Source organism: Micromesistius poutassou (genome assembly GCF_964030765.1).
Source record: "Micromesistius poutassou genome assembly, chromosome: 19".
In the NCBI taxonomy this organism is placed as follows: domain Eukaryota; kingdom Metazoa; phylum Chordata; class Actinopteri; order Gadiformes; family Gadidae; genus Micromesistius; species Micromesistius poutassou.
In genome coordinates this window covers 6,256,622-6,280,419 of record NC_140289.1, presented here as the reverse complement: position 1 = coordinate 6,280,419, position 23,798 = coordinate 6,256,622, and the positions used below count along the sequence as shown (strand labels likewise).

Below are 23,798 nucleotides of genomic sequence, written 5' to 3'. Positions count from 1 at the left end.
TAAAACTAGAATATTTTCTATGGAGGTGAAGGCCCAATCATCCACTCATAATCCAAGGTAAAGATGCAGTGTGTAGGATTTAGAAGCATCTAGCCGAACGGTATGAAAATAAGATTGCGTTTTCCCTCTCCGAGAATGGGCATTAAGCTGTCTGCAATCTGCTTCGTCACTACCAGACACCACTAAATCATTCACACTTCACACTTCACTTTGAAACGGGCCTCCTATCATGACCCCTGAACCAGTGTCAACACAAATCTTAATATCTCCACCGTTCCCTCCTCCTCCTACAGCGTGCTGTCAGACAGGGGCTGCCTGCGGGACCTGGCGGTGCAGGCGGGGCGGGGCGGGACAGACCAGGTGGACGCCTGCCTGCAGGACAGCCTGGCCACCGAGGCCTACGAGAGGAGGATCCGGCGCCTGGAGCAGGAGAAGCTGGAGCTCAGCCGCAAGCTGCAGGGTGAGAGCAGAGAGGGTTAGCTCCGGTCTGAACCAGATTGTATCGTGTGTTTTATCGATGTACACAATGTTTCTATTGAGTGGATTATTATTATTATTACAGTTGCTTTCAAACTTTCTCAAAGCAAGGGGGTCGCAGGATGGCGACCCTAGGAATACTATTTCTTATATCTCTGGTCAAAACTATTTTGTGTGTGCATTGTAATGTAATAGTCAACCACCGCTAATGTAAATATAAGTGTCACAAAAAAAAAAGAGTAAAAAATTAACACAATTACTTAATTTAAATATTGGGCTTTCTTGTTGAACTGACCTCTGACCCCTCCGGTGACCCCTCCCAGAGGCGACCCAGACGGTGCAGGAGCTGCAGCACCCGGGCTCCGAGCTGCCCCTGACCCCCAGCCGGGAGGTGGAGATCAGGAGCCTGAAGAGTGAGATCGACCTCCTCAAGAAGCAGATCGCTGGTCAGTAGATCTCTGCTCCGGCTGTGATTCTCTTGGAAGCCCTGTCACCTAAAGTGTAGTGAGACAGTGAATACGGATACTGCTCTTGAATGAGCAGGTAGTGGTTGGTCAGGTTCAACTAAAACTATGCTCAAATATGTTGAAAACAATCTACATGGAGGGAAATTTGTCTACAAACCTCCAAACTTTCCAAACCTTTTATAAAACTACAAATGTGTTTGGTAACAGAGCCAGAGGTGCATAGGTTTATTTTCATAGATGATAAAGTGTGTGTGTGTGTGTGTGTGTGTGTTTCAGACTCGGGCCAGATCGAGAAGCAGCTGGAGGATGTGACCTCGGCCAGGAGGGACCTGGACGACTCGTCCAAACACACCAGGAACCTGGAGAAGCAGATCAGGAGCCTGACCCAGGAGAAGGACGACCTGCACAAGGTACCTCCACACCCCTCAACATAATTTATTATTATGGGGTACCAGGACACGCTCTGAAGGAGGTCTGGCTGGTACCAGGGGACCCTGTTGGACTTTTAAGTGTAACTACTAAAACTATTGTGTAACTATTAATTGTGACTACTGAGTGTGAAGTCTGACTGCCTAGTCTGACCGCCTAGTCTGACCCCCTGTGCCTGTGTGGACCAGGACATGGTGGAGGCCAGTGAGAAGCTCAAGTCCCAATCCAAGGACCTGAAGGAGGCCCACGGCCAGAGGAAGCTGGCAATGCAGGAGTTCTCGGAGCTCAACGAGAGGCTCACAGACCTCAGGTAACCCGTCGGGTGTTTTGACTATTCTGTATGTCAAAGCAATTTTCTGGAAGTAGTTTTCCGACCGCAACCGCGTCGATTCATCTCTGTTTACGTTCCTCATAACGGAGGGAAGTTGAGTCGTCGACTTCTACTTTGTCGATCCAACACTCTCAAGCTATTATTTGAACTGAGGCGGGAATTTGTGTTTGTGACTATGTTAGGGTGTGTGAGTGACCGTCTCACTGGAACTTATTCCTAATTCGAAATTTGGCAACCACTTACCAACGAAGTCCAACCTTTCAAAATTCAACCTCTTTATTTATTTTCCTGCATCAGCCCTGTCGGTCCAGGTCTGATCCGTCTTATCTGTGTGCGTCTGGTTGTCCTGTCCTCCCAGGTCGACCAAGCAGCGTCTGGTGCGGCAGCTGCGGGACAAGGAGGAGGAGATGGAGAGCCACACCCAGAAGGTGGAGTCCCTCCGCCTGGAGGTGCGCAAGGCTGACAGGGCTAAGAAGGAGGTAGAGTAGAACCCCGCCCCGCCCGCCACCGTGGTTGCTAGTACGACGCCATACAACACCCCTTCCTTCCATCCCTCTCTCGTGGGCTCTCTATCTTTTGCGTGTATTTGTGTTCACCTACCCAATTCCTTAATATTGATTAAAGTTGGTTGGTACCTATTGAGCTGTTATTGATATAACTTTGAAATCATACTCGATTCTCACATTGTAGAGAATTGTAGACCGTGAATGGTTTAAACAATAGTCTAATGTGTGTGTGTGTGTGTCTGTGTGTGTGTGTGTGTGTGTGTGTGTGTGTCAGCTGGAAATGGTAGCGGAGGTGCAGACGGCTGAGGCCCAGAAGGAGAGGAAGCTGAGGGAGAGGAACGAGCAGTACAGCCGACAGCTGGAGGAGGAGCTTGAGGGATTCAAGGTACACACACACACACACACACACACACACACACACACTTGCATGTACACACATATTCTCATTATTCCTCTAAATATACCTCCATATCTCTTTGTAAAACTCTCTCTCTGTCTGTCTGTCTATCTCTCTCCGTCCCTCTCTCTCTCTGTCTGTCTCTGTCTATCTCTCTCCGTCTCTGTCCGTTCCTCTCTCTCTCTGTCTGTCTCTCCATCCCCCCCTCCCTCCCTCCGTTTTCAGTCCAAGCAGGGCCCCTCCCCGACCGCCTCCAGCCCCGGGGACCCCGCGGCGGCCTCCCAGGAGGGGGCAGTGCGCCCGCGGGCCGACCTGGAGAAGAAGGTGGGCCACTACGAGGAGGAGCTAGGCCGGCGGGAGACGCAGCACGCCACAGAGCTCAAGGCGCTGCGCAAGGAGCTGCGCGACGCCGAGGGCCAGCACCTGGCGCTGCAGAAGGAGATCCTCATGCTGAAGGACAAGCTGGAGAAGACCCGCCGAGAGAGGTGGGGGGGGGGGGGTGACCTATGAGCCCTGACCACCGTCACACCAAACACCTAGCCCTTTCGCCTTTCTTTTGACTATTTATTTAGCCAGGTTATTTTACACAGAGTACCACCAGATGTGAGCCATTGATTAGCTATGATTAGCTATTACAAGACGTACCTTTAAGCCGGATGGCTGCATTTGAATCGCCCCCCTCCCGTTCTGGTAGGCCTGAACCTCCTCTGAGCAGGTTGAGGTTTTTTCCCCTGAGGTTGGTTCAATCGGTATCATAAAGCTCAGTTTTGTAAGTGTTCAAAGAAGGTTGTTTGAGGCGAAACACACCAAAAGAGACAAAGCGGGTGAGTTATGGGACGTTATGCCACCTAATTCCCTCTGTTTCCTGTTTTCTCTCCATCGCTACAGTGAAGACAGTTTGAGGTAAATATAGCCACTAGAAGTAGCATAGAGATGTACAAGTCACACTGTACATGTGCATCTGCGTGTTTTTGTATGTGAAAACACATAAAAGATCCTAAAACCCTTTATAAATGTATCCAGCAGTCAGTTATCTCTTACGATAAGAGGTTTGGCTTAGTGATACCGGGCTTCACAGCCCATCTGCCAAAATGCTGATTATTAACAGAAGATATCATGTTTGGTAAAGGTTCTCTGCGTGTTGTTGTGCTGGCTGTCACCCCGTGTCCTTCCCGGTAGTAGCATCACATTATTCTTGCTGCGTTGTTTAATCACCCTGCAGCCTATCGCGTTTATAAAACTGCCTTAATATGTTTTTGGTCTGAACATTTCCCCTCGCCCCCCCCCCCCCCACACTGTGGTGACCCATACTATCTCAATGTCTCTCATTCTCTCTCTAGTTCACACACACACACACACACACACACACACACACACACACACACACACACACACACACACACACACACACACACACACACACACACACACACACACACACACACACACACACGCGCGCGCTTACTCGAGTGATCAATGACAAGGATTTCTAAAATGCAATGAATGTTAGATTAATCGTCTTGTCAACAAGTATGGAATTTGAGTTTTAGTTTATCTCAAAGCTAATGTTTATACATAACACAGCACTGGTGGTTTCCATATTTAATGATTCACTGGAGGGATCATGGGGGACATTAAGAGGCATACACAGTTTGGAATACAGAGGTTAACAGGAAAACTGTGTAATATGTAATGTAGTGTTTAAATGTAGTGTTTAAAGGGTTTTAGAAATGACTTGTGTGTGTGTTCTCCACAGCCAAAGCGAGCGAGAGGAGTTTGAGACGGACTCCAAACAGAAGTATGAGAGGGAGCGCGTTCTGCTCACAGAGGAGAACAAGAAGTTAGCCAGCGAGTTGGATAAGGTGAAGAGACCATTAGACTCCCTGTCTCTCTCACCGTTTCTCTTTTTTCTCTCTCTCTCTGTCATTCATGTGCACTCATACACAGTATTCATACCCACGCACGCACGAGCGCTCAATGTGTAGAAGGGGATGTCGACATTTATATGTGAACACAAACACATGAACATTCCCTTGAAATCTCTCTCTCTCTCTCTCTCTCTCTCTCTCTCTCTCTCTCTCTCTCTCTCTCTCTCTCTCTCTCTCTCTCTCTCTCTCTCTCTCTCTCTCTCTCTCTCTCTCTCTCTCTCTCTCTCTCTCTCTCTAATCACAAGCACACAGATGGTGAGTCACAAGTTCAACTGAGCACATGAAATGTAAATGTGCACACGCACTCACAGTTGAATGTGTGTTTTGGACTGCAGGTCAGGTGGTGGCCCAGAGAGAGGGAATACCTGATGATATTTGTATCACTCTCTCCTCACCTTTTTATTGCTTTCCTCTCTCTTATTTGTTTTCATCCTTTCTTTCTTTCACACACGCACGCACGTGCACACACACTCTCACACACACACACACACACACAGACACAGACACACACACACACACACACACACACACACACACACACACACACACACAGTCACAGACTCGCGCTCTCTCATGCTCACACTCACACAAGGACCCTGACCCTAACTCACCCATCGTTGCCCCTATCCAGCCACCCACCCTCCCCTCCCTGCTGGTCTGGCCCATCCTCAGGCCTATCTGTTCCATATTCCTCACACAAACAGCATCTCCTCCCCACGCTGGTGGAATGGGGTTCTGGAACACTCTGCTGTTGTCTTTGGACGGCAGGGGATACTTGGAGTGTGGAAGTCAGGGCTCTCCCAAGTCAAACAAAACCTCCGATCTGTTATGGAGCGGGGGGGGGGGGAGAGGGAGAGGGAGGGAGAGAGAGAGAGAGAGAGAGAGAGAGAGAGAGAGAGAGAGAGAGAGAGAGAGAGAGAGAGAGAGAGAGAGAGAGGGAGAGGGAGAGGGAGAGAGAGAGAGAGGATATGAATACATGGAATATTAATACATGTGTTATGAAGACATGGAATACAGAAGGATATAGTATATTTATATACTATAATAAGATATTTTAAATTAAATCATGGAATATTTAGACCTGGAATATTTGGAAGTTGAGGGATAAAGATGTTGAATTTTGTAAATTAAATTTTGGGGACATGGAAAATTTTGGGGACATGGAATATTAGTACATAGCATATTAAAAGAGCAAGGACCTTGCCCAGGAAAGACTATTGGATCACATCTGTGCGGTCAATGTGGATGAGTGACAGTCACCTCACAAAGAGGTGATGCGTGTTTAATTACACACCCATCACCCAGCACCATGAGTTCACAATTACAACAACATGAATAAGAGCTGTGAAACGAGCTGTGAAAAGAGTGGATTCAAACATGTCTGTATTCATATTCCGCAACCCATTTTCACAGCGTAAAATGTTGGATAATATTGCCTCACATTACCTAAATGTTTTATACGAGGTCAAGCCATTCTTCTCACTAAACGCTTCATTTGTGTTTGTCTGTCTGTATGTGTGTGTATGGTTTTGTTTGTGTGTGTGTGTGTGTGTCTGTTCCTGTGTGTGCGCAGCTGTCCGGTATGTTTGAGAAGGTGAGCAGCTCCAGACGGCAGCTGGAGGAGGAGCTGAGGGAGCTGTCCGACAAGAAGGAGAGCGTGGCACACTGGGAGGCCCAGATCACTGAGATCATCCAGTGGTACGACACACACACACACACACAGACACACACACACACACACACACACACACACACACACACACACACACACACACACACACACACACACACACACACACAGACACAGACACAGACACACACACACAAGGCCCAGATCACTGGGCTCATCCAGTGTTACCACACACTCACACACACACTGTAAGGCCCAGACCATTGGTACGACACTCACGCACACACTCACACAAGCACATATATACTTCCACACGCATGCGTAATCTCTTAATACAATCCAATACACACTTGTAAACATCCCCCCCCAGCCAACTTGTATAAACCAAAGAATCCACACAGAAGCATGCACATCTGTCCGTCTGTCTGTCTGTGTGTGTGTGTGTGTGTGTGTGTGTGTGTGTGTGTGTGTGTGTGTGTGTGTGTGTGTGTGTGTGTGTGTAAACAGGTGGTCAAACAGACATTAGGCATGAATGTGAAACACTTGTTCAAACTCTTAAAGTACTCCAAACAGACTCTACCTTTTGCTGTTGACGGACTGGCATACACAAACCCACACTCACCTACACAACCCCTCACACACACAAACTCACACGCACATACATAAACCCACATGCAAGCATCCTCACTAACCCACAAGCACATATACAAACACTCAGAGCTGTTAACATCCAGGCATACATTTGGCCCAGACAGCCAAAGGTTAAAGGTTTTTTTTGGTGAACACTGCCCCCTAGTTGACATTATTTGGTACTGCAACATACATCATACCAGGAAGAGCTTTAACGGGCCTCATGGGTAACATAGACCCCTAGTGGTAGCAAAGTGTCATGTAGCTTCAACAAGTAAGGCTGTCTCCTCTGCAGTGGAAATGTCTTTAAATGCTACAGGGAGTTTTATAGAAAGGCTGAATCACACACACACACACACACACACACACACACACACACACACACACACACACACACACACACACACACACACACACACACACACACACACACACACACACACACGTATTGCTAGGCATGGCAGGCGTATTACAATGTGTGTGTTGGGGTCAATAGCAGTTCATGCTATAATCTGGTTCGCAGTAGGCATGGTGGCTAAATATACCAGCCATGCATGTGGGTGTGTGCACAATACACAAGAGTGTTTATTTGCCTGCTGGCCGTCTGTCTGGGTTTAATTGATGAGGTAACTCTGTGCAGAGGCGTGGCCGGTCAGATAAACACCCATGTTAAGCTCACTTAAACAGGTTTAGTCTGCTCATGCAAACATGCAGTCTACAAAGACAAGAGTTGACTGTTATACAAGGCCAAGGGTTTCATATGTACTGCAGAGAAATGTCCCCATACAACCACTGTGTGTGTGTGTGTGTGTGTGTGTGTGTGTGTGCGTGTGCGTGTGCGTGTGCGTGTGTGTGTGTGTGTGTTTCTATGACTGTGTTTATTTGTAAATATACGTGTGCATGCTTTTATTCAAAGTGATGAGAACAAGCTACCTACAGGCAATACATTTTGTGTATATTTTTATGTATATTTAATATAAATGTGTGTCTATATATAGAGTGAGTGATGGATGTACAGGGCTACCTGCAGCTATATATTTAGTGTATATAATATATATTTAATTTGTTTGTGTGTGTGTGTCTATATACAGGGTGAGTGATGAGAAGGATGCGCGGGGCTACCTGCAGGCGTTGGCCACCAAGATGACTGAGGAGCTGGAGGGTCTGAGGAACACCAGCCTGGGGGCCCGTGCCACGGTGAGACGCACGCATGCACACACGCACACGCTCACACACATGCAGTACGCTCATAGGAGGGTACTTGGTCAGGACATATATGTCCAAAATGTTAATAATAAAATACAACCGTTACGACAACTTAACTCTTTGCCCTTCTCTCTATACCCCCCCTCTCTCTCCCTCCTCTTTCCAACCTAATCCCATCTCTCTCCCTCTGTCCTTCTCTCTTCCTCTCTCTCCTCTACCCCCTCTTTCCCTCCTCTACCACCTCTCTCTCTCTTATCCCCCCTCTCTCCCCCCTCCAGGACATGCCGTGGAAGATGCGTCGCTTCGCCAAGCTGGACATGTCGGCCCGCCTGGAGCTGCAGTCGGCCCTGGACGCTGAGATCAGGGCCAAGCAGGGCATCCAGGACGAGCTCAACAAAGTCAAGGCCTGCAACATCTCCACCGAGTGGTACGTTCTCCCTGCTCTGCCCTCTCTCTGTCTCTGTGTTAGTTTGTACTTACCTCTGTGTCTCTCTCTCTCTATAGCTCAAATAAATTGAAAAGCGCTTTATTTCCATGGAAACCATCTCTACCTCTCGATGTGTCGGTCGGTCTCTCTCTGTCTGTCTCTCTCTCTGTCTATCTGCGTGTGTCTGTCTGTCTCTCGCTCTCTGTCTATCACTTTTTGTGTGTCTCTGTCCCTCACACTCGTTGTTTCTCTGTTTGTGTCTCTGTGTCCTCTTTCTTTTGTGCAGAGAAAATTAGCTAGATTAGTTAGCAAGCTAACGCACCTATTGTGTGCTGCCTTGTCCACCCCACTAGCTGGCTAGCAAGCTACAACTGCCATTGTCCGCAAAATTTTCTCTCACTGTAAAGGCAGTTTTTTGAATTGTTAGTATTATTAATGTATTATTATGTATTTTCATAAACGATGCTGACAAAGCAACGTTCTGTCCTAATGTGTGTGTAACTGTTGTGTCCCCCTCCTCCCCAGTAAACTGCAGGAGGTGGAGAACAGGAACCAGGACCTGCTGTCTGAGATCGAGCGGCTGAAGAAGGAGACGGAGGAGATGAGGCTGCGCAGGGGTGAGCCCCTTCTACGTCACCTTCTGGACCCTCATGGGACCTCAATCACAGAGGAGGACTAGGCGACCATCGAGAAAATAGTTATATTATATTGAATAATGTTGCTTTGAAACGTGTCATTTGATAAACGTTGTGTGATATCACAGCTTGTTACTAGACGTATCAATCTTGGTCAATTGATTGATTTACTAACATAATCTCATAAATCAGTGAACTCTTTTATTATCTGATAACGTGGAGTGGTCACACTTGTCTATTCTCTCATTTAAGAGAGTACTGCTTCATACAAACATTGGGAAAAGGTTTTACATCAATTCTGTTCCCGCGAATAGGTTGAACCGTTGACGTTTAAGTAGATGGATGTTGCAGACAGCCATTTTGTGTGGCGATTTCCCTTTAATTTACTGTTTTTCTATTTTAATTTCTGTTACTGTATATCTTTAATCTTAGTCTCTTCTAATCCTAGATATATTATTATTGTTTGTATTGCCAGGAGTTAAGCACCAAGATTCCCAGAATTCCTTCCTGGCGTTCCTAAACGCCCCCACTTCAGCCCTGGACCAGTTCGACGTAAGTACCGGACAGTAACCCCAACTACTACAAACTGTAATATTAATCCAATCGTTCTTTCATCACATATCAAACATATTCAACATACTGTCGGATATTGTGTAAATAATGTGCTTAAAAGTTACAGTAAAGCTGGTATTTATTACAAATGTATTCAACTTAGAAACAGTCTTTATGAACCACTTAGTTCAAACATGACTTGTTTCTTTTAGAATTCCCTGGGCTGCATGTTCCATCTTAAATCATTTATTGATTATAATTTCAGTTGCTTTGGCCTCCAGTACTTCCTTTTCTACGCAGTACTCAGTACTGCATCTTCATGTGGTTTCACTATGATTTTGTCCTTAATTTATTTCATATTGTTTTGTTGTCGTTGTTTTTCTTCTCACTCTGTGGTGCATCAGGACTCGTTGTCGTCCTCCTCCTCTTCTTCTTTAGTAGAGTTTTGGGAAGACGTAAGTTTATTCCCAGAGGTCAATAGGTCGTTGTGTGTGTGGTCCTAGCTGTAGCAGTACCCTGTAGAAGCGCTGTCAACGTAGAGACTAATTTTGTGTGTGTGTGTGTCAAGGAGAGTGAGGAAAGGAGAGACTGTATGTGTTACTGGGTTTTGCGTGTGTGAGAGAGAAAAGAGACAGTGTGTGCTCAAACTGCTCGTAGCTAGGAGCTTAGCTGAGCAGCCGCAGTAGGTAGTGCCCTGTAGCATGTTGCCGTCTTGTATTGTTTCATCCCTTCATTGTGATAGTCAGTGTTCTCCCTGTTTGGCTCTTGTCTAATGCTAGCCCTTAGCTCCCTACATAAGGGGCGGCATTAGCTCAGGAGGTAGAGCGGGTTGGCTGGTAACCGCAAGGTTGCTGGTTCGATCCCCGGCTCCTCCTAGCTGAGTGTCGTGGTGTCCCTGAGCAAGACGCCTCACCCTAATTGCTCCTGACGCGCTGGCTGTCGCCCTGCGTGGTTGACTCCGCCGTCGGTGTGTGAATGTGTGCATGAATGGGTGAATGTCAGTCAACACTGTAAAGCGCTTTGGATAAAAGCGCTATATAAATGAGGACCATTTACCATTTACATACATACATTTACATTGCAGTGATTTACACCTAAGAAGTGTTTTAGTGTTTTTCGTCCGTCTGAGACACACTGCCTAAGTGTGAAAACAAAAGAAGAAAAAAAACAAAAGGAGAAGAAAGAAGAAGAAAAAAGAATGAACAGAAAATATCATGTTTCTGATTTTAAACCTAGTATCAGACTGGTATCCAAAACTAGACATGTATGCTATCATTGTATTTCCTCATGGTCCACCAAATTCCATTTACCAAATTCTGTACAAACACCCTTTTAATGCACAATAATCTTACCAAAATAAAATCTGCTGGAGAGAATAGACAAAAACTCAAGACTTTAGGCATCAGACTTTCCTGCAGCGGCCTTTCACAAAATGTCCTCCTCTCTCCCTCGAGTCTGTTTGGATGTTGTTGGCAGCCATTTTCCTTTTTTCTAATATTCAAACTTCTCCCTCTCTGTCTTCTTCCCCGCAAAGCGCTCGCCCTCCGTCGGCCCGAGTAGCAAAGGCAGACGTGTAAGCACCCAACCCATGTTTTGTCATCGCTATGGTCACTCCCCGTCTCTCACACACACACACACACACACACACACACACACACACACACACACACACACACACACACACACACACACACACACACACACACACACACACACACACACACACACACACATATACACACACACACACACACACACACACACACACACACACACACACACACACACGCCCTACATTCTTTCTTTGTGTGCTCCTGTCGCATGTATGTGTGCTTCCGCATGTTTTGCAAATACAAAAATTAACATATACTTGCAGCTTGCTTGTTTTTGTTTTTGGGAGGAAAAATTTAAGACATTGTGGCTGTGAAAGTGCAGAAGAGAAGATGTCCGCCTAAAAGCTTCACGTTGCTTTGAGCTGCATGGTGCTTGTTGCTGTGTTTGTGTTTTTTGTTTGTTTGCTGGCTATAAAGTGTCTCTGTGGCGTTCTAACGTACACCCTGGGGCGTCTGATACCAACCTAACTCAGAGGGAGGTGTTCTTTATCGTTGTGTGATCAAACAGATTAACTTCATTATTTGTTGGTTTTCGGTGGTGTCTGAAGTCCGGTGGTGGATGCTATGTCACATAATTAAAACATATAAGTGTTTTGTGTTTTTTTCCGTCCTTGTGGAGTTTCCCCCGGTTTCAAATCATGGAGGGTTAACCTGAAACCTATTTTATCTATTTTATTGCCTCTTAAATGAGTCCCACTCCTCATTTTCTTCTATTCCCTCTTTGATATTTTCCTAAACCTCCCATCTCTTCTTCTGTTCTGTTTCTGATCTGTTCTGTTTCTCCTCCTCCTCCTCCTCTCTCCCAGGTGGACTCTGTGGATAACTTCACCCCCTCCAACACTCCATCCCGGGAAGATGACTCCAAATCCCACCTCAAGTCTCGCTCCCGCTCCCCCTCCATGGCCAGTGACCTGGAGCCCATTGAGGTCAGAGTAACTACTGGTTACTAGCTAATGTTCCCTCATCTAGCCAGATGCTTTGACTCAATTGACTTGCAGTGAGTTTAGATGTTGAACCCATAACCTTCTGTAGCTTAATGTCCTCGAGAGCCAAGTCACAGTACAGTCTTCAGAACATGAGGGTAGATGTTAGCGTACAGAATTGATTGAGGCTTGTCTTCACTTCAACATGGCTAATTGTCGAGTGTTCCACAGTAGACAATTGAAATGTACCAGAAACACATTAACGTCTTTGTTTTCTGTGTTGGTCTTACAGTTGATAGACCACTCGCCCCGCTCCGGCCAGACCCCCACCCTACGGCCTGGGGGCTACGGGAGCATCGGACGCTCCTCGCCCAAGGTGAGGCCCCCCCCCCCGTCACCATGGAAACACTAAACCACATAAAACTGAAAAATGAATATTAGAAAAAGAACATGGTGGCCGACAATTTCAAAACAAACTTTGGTCGGAACTATAACCGCTATACTACCCTGGTTACGTTATGGTTAGAAAACCGTCCACATCCCATGTTAATCCTACGGCTTCCCCTCCACAGCCCAAAGCCCACCAGTTTGTGGTGAAGTCCTTCAACGCGCCCACCAAATGCAACCAGTGCACCTCCCTGATGGTGGGCCTGAAGCGCCAGGGCTGCACCTGCGAAGGTAAGGAGGAGGCGGAGGTGGGGGAGAGGAAGCAGGAGCAGCTAGAGTAGAGAGAGAGAAAGGGGAGAGAGAAGGAGATGGCGGAGATGGTGGAGGTCCAAGAGCGGGATGAGAGAGAAAGGGGGGAGGAGAGGAAGAGCGATCTTGACCTATCTTATAGATGTAGGTCAAGAACTGATGCTAGAAATATAACCTGGGTACAGAACAATGGACAACTCCCTACCTAAGCTTTTAGGTAAAAAAAAAGTTGGATACCTTTTGTCCTCATATCCCTTCAGTGTTACAGTAGTCCTTACATGAAACAAGATGCTGTGTCTGTCTGCAGTTTTAGCTGTCACCTTGTGTTCTTTATTTCCATCTGACGCCTGCCTGTTCTACAGAGCGAGAATACAGGGCTTTCATTACCTGGAACCTGTGTTAAGTCCTCATGTCTTCTCCTTCTTCTTCTAGTGTGTAACTTCTCCTGCCACGTGACGTGTGCTGACAAGGCCCCGGCCGTGTGCCCGGTCCCCCAGGACCAGACCAAGGGGCCCCTGGGCATCGACCCCCAGAGGGGCATCGGCACCGCATACGAGGGCCATGTCAGGGTAGGTCATCCTGCGTGGGCCCCTACCCAAGGCCCTTGCCTCCTTTTGCTTTGTTTAACGTGTGTGTGTGTGTGTGTGTGTGTGTGTGTGTGTGTGTGTGTGTGTGTGTGTGTGTGTGTGTGTGTGTGTGTGTGTGTGTGTGTGTGTGTGTGTGTGTGTGTGTGTGTGTGTGTGTTAATGTATAATTCTAAGTACCAATCTCCCACGAGTCTGCCTGTAAGGTTAAAAAAATATTCTGTATGTTCCTTTATACCTATCTCTACTGCAGTGTATTTATATACAACACTCTGTGAAGTAGTTAATCTACACATAAGTTACTCTCTATGTTCCTCTGTGAATCTACATAAAAGTACTCTTAATACAAAAGTACTTTTTATCTTTATTAAGTACTTCATGTATAAATTGTGTATCTATATGAAGTACACTCCATGCTTTAAGTACTGTGTCTATCTATATCTGTCTCTATGATATGTGTATCTATATAAAGTACTGTATATATTAAGGTCTTCTGTTCTGTGTGTTTATATCAGGTCCCAAAGCCCACCGGGGTGAAGAAGGGCTGGCAGAGGGCCATGGCGGTGGTGTGTGACTTCAAGCTGTTCCTGTACGAGCTGGGGGAGGGCAAGATGACCCAGCCCAGCGTGGTCGTCAGCCAGGTCATCGACATGAGGTGAGAGAGGACTACAACCGCCAAGATCCTCTTCCTCCCTCTGGAATTGAAATACAATCCCCAGAAATCATAGTTGAATGTACAGGAATTTAAATTTCCAGAAGTGTAAAGGTAATTTCAAGGAATTGAAGTGTAATTTCCATAAAATCACTCATTCCACAAAGTAGGCAAGAAATTGAATTTCTGAAATTAGAAAACATTTTAATTTAGTTGGTGTATTTTGTGAACAAGGTGACATTGGTGCATACGTCATCCCAGGTGTCTGAACCATATTCTCGTTCTCTCTTCTCCAGAGACGAGGAGTTTTCCGTCAGCCCAGTCTTGGCATCTGATGTCATCCACGCCAACCGCAAGGACATCCCCTGCATCTTCAGAGTAAGTCCCCTCAACTAGCTTCAATTCAGGTCCACTCTGTCTCTGAGATGACTAATGCACTTTCAGAGTCCCCTTAACTAGCTTCCACAAGTCAAGTCAGCTCAGTATTTCAGATGAATTTTAGTGAATAGTCGTGATGTTATGTCGTTGGGATGTGTTCTATGGAAATCAATAGGAGCTCTTATACAGAAGTTGCGCATCAAATATGATGATTATTAATAAATCATGTTGTAAATCCCCTATCCAGAAAATTACAGTGACAGGTATTTTTTACAGGCCACAAGACTGCATATGCAACACCATTATCCATCTTGGGAATCTTCGGCCCCCTTTGCGACACACACACACACACATGCACACACGCACACACACAACCACAACCTTTGACCCTCTGCCCCCCCCCCCCCCGTGCCTCCCCAGGTGACGGCGTCGCAGCTGTCCCCCACGACCAGCCACAAGCCGTCCATCCTGATGCTGGCCGACAGCGACCAGGAGCGCAACAAGTGGGTGGGGCTGCTGAGCGAGCTGCACCGCATCCTGAAGAAGAACAAGCTGAAGGAGCGCTTTGTCTACGCCCCCAAGGAGGCCTACGACTCCACCCTGCCGCTCATCAAGACCACCCAGAGCGCCACCATCATCGGTAGGCGTGATCACACACACACACACACACACACACACACACACACACACACACACACACACACACACACACACACACACACACACACACACACACACACACACACACACACACACACACACACACCATGTATGTGGGCGACGCTGTACACATCCTGAATCAATGTTGATCTACCGTGAGCTATAGATAGGAGCATGTTATAGCCAATGCTCCTACACTTGCACAATGGAGGCGGTCATTGTGATGTGGCTTCACGGTTTACAAGCGCTATACTTGGTGACTATTATATACTGTATATATAACAAGCGATCTGTAATCTGCTCATTTGGACAGTATTGCATATACAGACAATGACCTCTAAGCTGGCCTACATACAATGACTCAAACGTGCTGCTCATTACTCTGATACGTCCCCCCAACCAAGAACACTATTTTTACATCCTATTATTTTCCATTCTCCTGCCTCCTCACTCGATTTCAAGAGAAGTGGTTGGATTTAATAAGCTCAGATCTGTTCAGTTCTGAAACTACAACTCCTGGTCATAACATTATTTGTCAGTTTCTTGAATTGTCTTGGACGCTTACAACTCACCTTTTTTTGCACGTTTCCAGATCACGAGCGTGTTGCCCTTGGCAACGAGGAAGGCCTGTACGTCATCCATGTTACCAAAGATGGTGAGAACAACCTGGCAATACGTCTGTCTCCCTTTTCTCTGCTGTCCGTGTTCAGCTGTCCATTTTGTGACTCCTGATTCAATGTTTATTTTACTTCTAATTACTCCTCTCCTTCTCACCCCATTTCTCCTTCTCTTCTTTCTTCTCACTCCGCCTCTTTGACCTCCTCTCCCCACCTCTGATTGCCCTCTCTCCCCACTCCTCCTCTCCCCTCCTCCCTCCTCCTCTCTCCCCTCCATTTGTCCCTCCCCCCCCCCCCCCCCCCCCCCCGACAGAGATCATCCGCGTGGGTGACAACAAGAAGGTGCACCACATCGACCTGATTGGCCAGGAGCAGTTGCTGGCCGTCATCTCGGGCCGCAACCGCCACGTGCGCCTCTTCCCCACGCAGGCGCTGGACGGCCGCGAGACGGACTCCTTCAAGCTGCCGGAGACCAAGGGCTGCCACACGCTGGTGTCGGGCCCCGTGCGCGGCGGCTCCGTCACCTGCCTCTGTGTGGCCATGAAGAGGCAGGTCATCTGCTACGAGGTGAGGGGGGGGCGGGGCTTAGTGTAGACTGGATGAGTTGCTCACCGTCGGTCAAGCGGGGTCCCCACTCAATCTTTTGAGAGTCGTTTCTTTCTCTGTTCTTTCTTTTTGTCTTTCTTTACTTCCTGCTTTTCTTTCTTTTCTTATTCGTATTTTTATTTTTCTCGCTCATTTTTTTTTCAAATCTTTCTTCTATTTATTATTTTTTTTCTTTGCTTCTTTTCCACCTCCTTTCGCTATTTGGTTCGAAATGGTTCACTTGCTCTTTCTTTGTTTCTTTATATTCTCCACTATTCTTCTCACTTGTGTTATCCCCTACGCGCTACTTGCCTTTTGCTACATGCTACATGCTGTGCTGGAGCACGGCATGTAGGCCTGAGCCTGGAGGCTATAACGTGTCTCTCCTGTCCAGGTGAACAAGAGCAAGGCCCGGCACCGCCGGGTGAGGGAGCTGCAGGCCCCGGGCACCGTCCAGTGGATGGGTCTGCTCAACGAGCGCCTCTACGTGGGCTACCAGGCTGGCTTCACCCGCTACAGGTAACCCACTACCAGGAGTCAACAAGTCTGTCTGGTCTGTTCTTAGCCTAGCTTATCTTAGCTTAGCTTAGCGTATCTTGGTTTAGTTTGGGTAAGCTATGCTTCGTTTATTTTTTCCTGTTCAAACTACAGGTAAATAACTACCGGTAGTGAGAACCAGTCCCATCTTGTCTTAATTTCATTTATTTTATATTGGTTTAGCTTAGCTTGGTTTAGTTTAGTATCACTTTGCTGAGCTATTCTTATCTTAGAATAGCTTTGTAACCAGCATTGTAACAAACACTCAGAGGGACAGAACTCTCTCAACCATAAGGTGCGTGTTAAAACCCTTAACGCCCAGTAAACTGACCTCTAACCCTGCCCCTATCCCCCCCCCCCCCCCCCCCCCTCCACGCCCCACCAACAGTGTCCATGGAGACCATTCTCCGGTCAGCCTGCTGCACCCTGACGACCAGACGCTGGCCTTCATCGCGCAGGACAGCCTGGACTCACTGTGCGCCGTGGAGATCTCCAGCAAGGAGCTGCTGCTGTGCTTCAGTGCCATCGGCCTCTACGTCGACTCCCAGGGCCGGCGCTCCCGGCAACAGGAGCTCATGTGGCCCGCCACGCCCAACGCTGCCTGTGAGTGGTCCAGACCTCCGAACCCCGATCCCACTGAAAGCAGAAAGCGCATCGGAAACTAACCGCCTTTACGGCGGCAGTTATGGTTGGACGTCGACGCAAGGCAAGGGGGTTTAGGGACCAATTACGTCTTTGCAGACCCCAAGGGCCTGACGTGCGCCTCCCGAAAATTGTAACCTTGCATCGAGGCGACGCAGCAGCAAGGGCTGTGATTGGTCCGCTTACTAAAACCAACGCAGAACCCAAATTGGTTCACGAATGCGTTGAGGCGACTGCGTGGTCATTACGTTGAGTCGACGTAATAACTTAGCCTTAAGGAGAGAATGAACCCACCAAGACATTTATTTGACGGTTGTATTTGTAAAGGCGTTGCCTTAAGGCAGTGACGATCTCAAAAGGCTTCACAGACCCTTGTTATTCTACACACCCTCTAACCATCTACATATACATCATACTCACACCTTTGAATCCACTTATACCTGTGAAATACACCTTTACCTTTGAAATACAGCTGTACCTGTGAATACACATATACCTTTGAAATCCACACATACATGTGAATACACATGTGCTGTGTATTCACACTGGCAGATCAGCAGAGCAAGCTTCTGAAACCACAGAACACATGCCAAAACAACACAGGCCAAAACAAGGCTAAAATGAGCAGTCTATTGCCATGTGCAATGCTGCTCAACAGCAAATCGCGTTACACTAGGAAACGACTGCCCTTCAAATCCACCAAGAGTTATCCACCAAAATATGAGCACATACAGTTGTCCTGTTTAAAACCAGCTCTGCCACTTCTCACTCTTCTTCCATCCCATAATAACAAAGGGTTGTTGTGTTCCCCCCGGCAGGCTTCAACGCCCCCTACCTGTCTGTGTACAGCGAGAACGCCGTGGACGTGTTTGACGTCAACACAATGGAGTGGATACAGACCATGCCTCTGAAGAAGGTCAGTACAGAATATAGAACCAGTCTGTGTTAAAGTGTAACCCTAGCAGGACTTGAACCAAACTGCAGGGACAGCGCCCTCTAGGATGATCCATGGGTAACTGCAATGTTTTCCTCTAGCCAATATCTACAGTGTTTGTATATATATGTCAGGTTCACCGAGAGTTCACCTAGACTCCCCTCCTACGCACTTATTGTATGTTTGTACATCCTGGTACTTAATGTACGCAATTATTGTAGGTCGTACTCAGTTGTGTAGCATCTTATCCTAGCTAGCTTTGTTCTTACGGGGAATGGGTTACCTAGGGATTGTTAGTGCTTTGCACTTGGTTCTATGAACATCCTTACTGTACAGACAGCGATATATTGTTTCACTTTCTAATGACAAAAGTACTTATTGTAAGACACTTAGGATAAAAGCGTCTGCTAAATGGCCTAAATGTAAATCAGGTGCTTTGTTTGGTTAGTCTTCATCAAATCTAGGTCGCGTGATAGCTGTTGAAGCTTTGGCAGAGGTTAATGATCAAGGTTTAGCCTACCAGCATCCTTCTAGAATAAAACCTATAATGGATCATAGTAGCATATAGCGTAACATTGAGTGCCTCTTCCTGTGGTGGCGTCCAGGTGCGCCCTCTGAACGTGGACGGCTCCCTGAACCTGCTGGGCCTGGAGACCGTCCGGCTCATCTACTTCAGGAACAAGACGGCGGGTAAGGGGTCTGAAGACACTGCTGTATTCTCTACACCAATGAGAGGCCATTTTGTTTTACTGCATATCGATGGTCTGTTAATGGTGGGGTTGGCAGAAAAGACCCTTACTTCAATGTCGTAACTCTTGATTGATATGGTTTCTAAGGTGTAATGATAATGCTAACACTATTTAAAATACTACTACTAATACTTTTAAACTTAGGGTTAAATTTTGTTCAAACGTTGTTACTTTCTATATACTACCCATGGCTTGTCAGTTGCTATTAGGCAGGATGCATACTGTATGATAAGGGGCCGTATAGTCTAGTTGTTAGGTTTGTTCGATCCGCATTGTCCAAAGCCTAACCCATCCTCAAGCTAAATATCTAAGCCCTACAACCTGATCCTTAATGTCATATATCCAGAATTCCCTGTGAGTCTTGAAGTCATACAAAAAAGTGTCTGTTAAATGACAAGTAAATCATATTTTAATCTACATTCAACCTCCACCTAAATTTTCTTAAACTTTCTTAACATCCTGAATAGTCAGTTGCTCTCCTCCGTGCTGACTGTATGATAAGTACTGGCTACCAGATGCTAGGTGCTGGCGATGTTTACCGGAGGGTGACGAGGTGTGTGTTGTGCTCAACAGAGGGCGATGAGCTGGTGGTCCCGGAGACGTCAGACAACAGCAGGAAGCAGCTGGTGCGCAGCATGAACAACAAGCGGCGCTTCTCCTTCAGGGTCCCGGAGGAGGAGAGGCTGCAGCAGCGCAGGTTAGCCTAAAGCACGCGGCTATGCTAGAATGCTAGCACACTGCTATGCAACACCTGAGATGCATGACATGTGGAATAACCTCCACCTTGCAATATACACTGTACATACCAAGTACGTTCCTTATTGGACATTTGAAACTTCATAGTATACTACCACATAGTATTCACAGTACTACTCAATACAACCCTCGCAGTGAACCCTCAAAGCATGCTATTATTTATAGGATTTATAGGATATAGTGTGTACGATGTGTGTTTTGTGTAAATAAGCAGCTTGAAGACAAACAATGTTTTCACATGACTTTAATATATAACATCCCATTCACACATATATTGTTGTGAACACAGATTATAATTTAACCACAACATTAGAGCAGTTACAGTAAAAGTGAACACACCGCTGCATGACCTAGATACTGCGATACTGTGACCTCAGGGCTTATCAGGAACAATCGGTCACTGCTGAATAGAGCCCAGTTCTGGTCGACTGACCGGCTGCAGGCACACTCGCACGTTTCTGCACAGTATCACCTAAATGAGCCCTCTGACGCGTACTGGTGCACACCACCTATTATGGGACATGGGACCAGAGAGAGAGGGGATTGTGTGTGTGTGTGTGTTTTTACATTATGCCCATTTTGTGTTTTTATTCTGCAACTTTTTTGAATTATAACCAGTTTTTGAGTCTTTACTTTAGTTAAATCCGGTTTAGTTTAGTACTGTCCTGTAGTTAGGATAGGCATTTTTTTTTTGTAATTTTTGTTGAAATTCTCTCTTCACACAATTCTCCATGTGTGTTACTAGGGAGATGTTGCGAGACCCAGAGATGAGGAGCAAGCTGATTTCCAACCCGACCAACTTTAACCACGTGGCTCACATGGGACCAGGAGACGGGATCCAGATCCTCAAAGACCTGCCCATGGTACACACCCACATGCGCACACACCCGCGCACACACATGTACACACACTCTCTCACATGCACACAGACAGACAGACAGACAGACAGACAGACAGACAGATGCACACACTAACACACACACCACACGCACTGTTACACACATACACACACACACACACACTCTTACACACTCTCACACGCGCACCAGCGGATGGTGCACCTACACACACGCCAAGCACATGTGTACACTATTAAACACACTCTCACATGCACACTGTTACACAAGATACACACTTTAATAGAGAAGAACACACACACACACACACACACACACACACACACACATCAGCAACCTAGAGTGTGCGAGTGTCACTGTTCACCAATCACAACCCGTTTGTGTGTGAGTGCACGTTAATGCACCCTCCTCACTCCTGCCCCCGTTGCATGTTGTGTGTGTCCTGTGTTTGTGTGTGTGTGGTCCTGTGTGCGTGTCTAAACCAGAACGTGCGTGTTCAGGAGAACCGGGCGGGATTCAGCGGCTCCGTCAGCATCCCCTCAATCACCAAGAACCGGGCAGAGCCGGGCCGCTCCATGAGCGCCAGCAGTGGGCTGGGCATCCGTAAGTACCCTCCTCTATTTAACATGCTCCAGACTATAGACAGTACCCTCCTCTATTTAACATGCTCCAGACTATAGACAGTACCCTCCTCTATTTAACATGCTCCAGACTATAGACAGTACCCTCCTCTATTTAACATGCTCCAGACTATAGACAGTACCCTCCTCTATTTAACATGCTCCAGACTATAGACAGTACCCTCCTCTATTTAACATGCTCCAGACTATAGACAGTACCCTCCACTATTTAACATGCTCCAGACTATAGACAGTACCCTCCTCTATTTAACATGCTCCAGACTATAGACAGTACCCTCCTCTATTTAACATGCTCCAGACTATAGACAGTACCCTCCACTATTTAACATGCTCCAGACTATAGACAGTACCCTCCACTATTTAACATGCTCCAGACTATAGACAGTACCCTCCTCTATTTAACATGCTCCAGACTATAGACAGTACCCTCCTCTATTTAACATGGTCCAGACTATAGATGGTACCCTCCTCAAGTTTACATGGTCCAGATTATACACAGTACTGACCCTTAATTTAACATGGTCCAGTTTTTACACTACAGTACCGACCCCTAACTTTACATGCTACAGTTTAAACTTAACCTAACTTTACATGCTACTGTCTCTGTCTCGGTCTCTCTCCCTCCTCTATGTCTCTCTCCCCAGGCTCGTCCTCTCAGAACGGCAGCGCCCTGCGTCGGGAGCTCTCTGGCGGGAGCTACAGCTCCAAGCGCCACACCATGACGTCCCCGTCCGAGAGCTCGCTGTCGTCTGGCGGCGGCGGTGAGTGCGGGGACGCCCCGCTCTCTCAGTTCGACCGAGAGGTGAGCGAGAAAAGGACTACGTTTCCCAGAAAGAGCGAATAAGCGGCAGCCAGGTTTTCCAAATGAGGGCTTTTAAAGAAAAGCAATTCAGCATGAGCGCTTTTTTTTTTGGCAAACTAAACACTGTAGAGTCTCCATCTTTGGTTTGGTTTGAAAAGCTGTGCAGCTCACGTCATATCTTCGAGTTGCATCGCAACTTGACTTGGCAATTTGATTATGGCAAACCAATTTTGTTTTTCTGTCACATTGAAAGTGCTCACCTGAATTTCTGTTCTATTTTCCTGTGCATTTGAGATTTTTCTTTTAAATGGTTAGAACTAGCGGTAACTAACAGCCACAAATCGCTGAAGTGTCATGGTCATTGTGTACTTGCACAGCAGGGCTACACCATTAGCATACTCTTTTGGTCATGAGCTTCTTAAGGATGGGTCTGTTTTCCCCGCCAAAGGAATGGTAAATCTGACTCAAACCATCCCAGTAGCCTGGCTGACCTATAGCCGTTAAGATCTCAACCTTAAGTGTAACACGTATTTCATTGAACTCTCCCAAATGCACAACGACGACGATGGTTTATTTCCAGCCGTGTGTTAGCGTAGCGACTCTAGATGCTAGCATGTGTGCTATTGGATGGAATCATGTCACATGTCCTACTTTCCACCCATACATCCCAGTCGTTTCCGCGCAGGCCCTTCCGGCTCATTCCGCTGCTCAGAGTACATTGCTCGGTCTGCTGTGATGTCACACCTGCTACCACAGCTGCTTCATGTTCCAGCTAAAGCTAGCCAGCTGAATCCAAACCAAGCTGTTCTCCCTAGTAGACGCTGTTGCAACCCGGTTCCTTTCCAATTTTTTTCCAATCAAACTGAAAGACCTACATGCCTAATTCGCTACTCATAAAAAGAAAGGAATATCATCCTTCTTCTTCCTAGGTATTTTATACCTTTTTAATTTATAGTTAAATGAAAGATAGTTTGTCTTTAGGAGTGCCCTTAACTCATAAGTCGTAATAAGCATACTATTCTGAATGTTGACGTCAAATTAGCACAGGACATACATTTTAGGATTAATTTCCAGTCTCCCTTGAATAGATGTATAACATGAATGAGTTAACACTTTCATTTCATTTTCATTTCATTTAGTTTTAAAGGACTGTCCGCAATTTATCCACATTACAATGGACAACCTTTTTGAGGGTTTTACTTTGCTTTCTACCATTTTGGGAGGACATTTTAGGGGAACCTCTAGTTCCTGCTGCTAGGAGTACACTACCTAACTACCTTCTACATTAAGCTTCCAAATCCCAGCTTCACCATACAACACTGCTTACAGAATAAATGACACTCCTCAAGGCACATAAGTGGAATCCACCTACGAGGTCTTGAAAGGCTCTGGACAACGTAAACTCCCATTACACCCAACCAACACACCAACCCACCTGACCACCGTCATCCAGCCTCAAGAACCCCCCCAACCCGAACCCTGCATCGGGGACCCCCCTCCTCTCCTACCTCTCGACCCCCTCCACCTCAGACCCATTCCCAGCCTCGGGCTACTCCA

General features: G+C 46.7%; 1 protein-coding gene across 3 annotated transcripts in view; it reads left to right on the top strand.

Moving 5' to 3' along the window:
• cdc42bpab (CDC42 binding protein kinase alpha (DMPK-like) b) overlaps positions 1 to 23,798 on the top strand; it is a 34,563-nt gene that overhangs the window by 5,228 nt on the left and 5,537 nt on the right. For 2 of the 3 annotated variants that reach the window (XM_084483513.1, XM_084483514.1), the window contains exons 5-35: positions 294 to 460; positions 801 to 923; positions 1,221 to 1,354; positions 1,562 to 1,683; positions 2,063 to 2,183; positions 2,485 to 2,595; positions 2,833 to 3,092; positions 4,364 to 4,469; positions 6,109 to 6,233; positions 7,887 to 7,992; positions 8,280 to 8,428; positions 8,954 to 9,045; positions 9,539 to 9,615; positions 11,150 to 11,188; positions 12,035 to 12,154; positions 12,444 to 12,527; positions 12,724 to 12,829; positions 13,280 to 13,416; positions 13,947 to 14,086; positions 14,380 to 14,461; positions 14,882 to 15,101; positions 15,714 to 15,776; positions 16,052 to 16,305; positions 16,718 to 16,842; positions 17,249 to 17,463; positions 18,321 to 18,418; positions 19,042 to 19,126; positions 19,759 to 19,882; positions 20,687 to 20,804; positions 21,284 to 21,401; positions 22,084 to 22,241. In XM_084483513.1, the coding sequence (XP_084339639.1) occupies positions 294 to 460; positions 801 to 923; positions 1,221 to 1,354; positions 1,562 to 1,683; positions 2,063 to 2,183; positions 2,485 to 2,595; positions 2,833 to 3,092; positions 4,364 to 4,469; positions 6,109 to 6,233; positions 7,887 to 7,992; positions 8,280 to 8,428; positions 8,954 to 9,045; positions 9,539 to 9,615; positions 11,150 to 11,188; positions 12,035 to 12,154; positions 12,444 to 12,527; positions 12,724 to 12,829; positions 13,280 to 13,416; positions 13,947 to 14,086; positions 14,380 to 14,461; positions 14,882 to 15,101; positions 15,714 to 15,776; positions 16,052 to 16,305; positions 16,718 to 16,842; positions 17,249 to 17,463; positions 18,321 to 18,418; positions 19,042 to 19,126; positions 19,759 to 19,882; positions 20,687 to 20,804; positions 21,284 to 21,401; positions 22,084 to 22,241 (3,979 nt within the window). The remainder of the gene's footprint in view (positions 1 to 293; positions 461 to 800; positions 924 to 1,220; positions 1,355 to 1,561; positions 1,684 to 2,062; positions 2,184 to 2,484; positions 2,596 to 2,832; positions 3,093 to 4,363; positions 4,470 to 6,108; positions 6,234 to 7,886; positions 7,993 to 8,279; positions 8,429 to 8,953; positions 9,046 to 9,538; positions 9,616 to 11,149; positions 11,189 to 12,034; positions 12,155 to 12,443; positions 12,528 to 12,723; positions 12,830 to 13,279; positions 13,417 to 13,946; positions 14,087 to 14,379; positions 14,462 to 14,881; positions 15,102 to 15,713; positions 15,777 to 16,051; positions 16,306 to 16,717; positions 16,843 to 17,248; positions 17,464 to 18,320; positions 18,419 to 19,041; positions 19,127 to 19,758; positions 19,883 to 20,686; positions 20,805 to 21,283; positions 21,402 to 22,083; positions 22,242 to 23,798) is intronic. The other variant, XM_084483515.1, reaches the window with a different exon arrangement.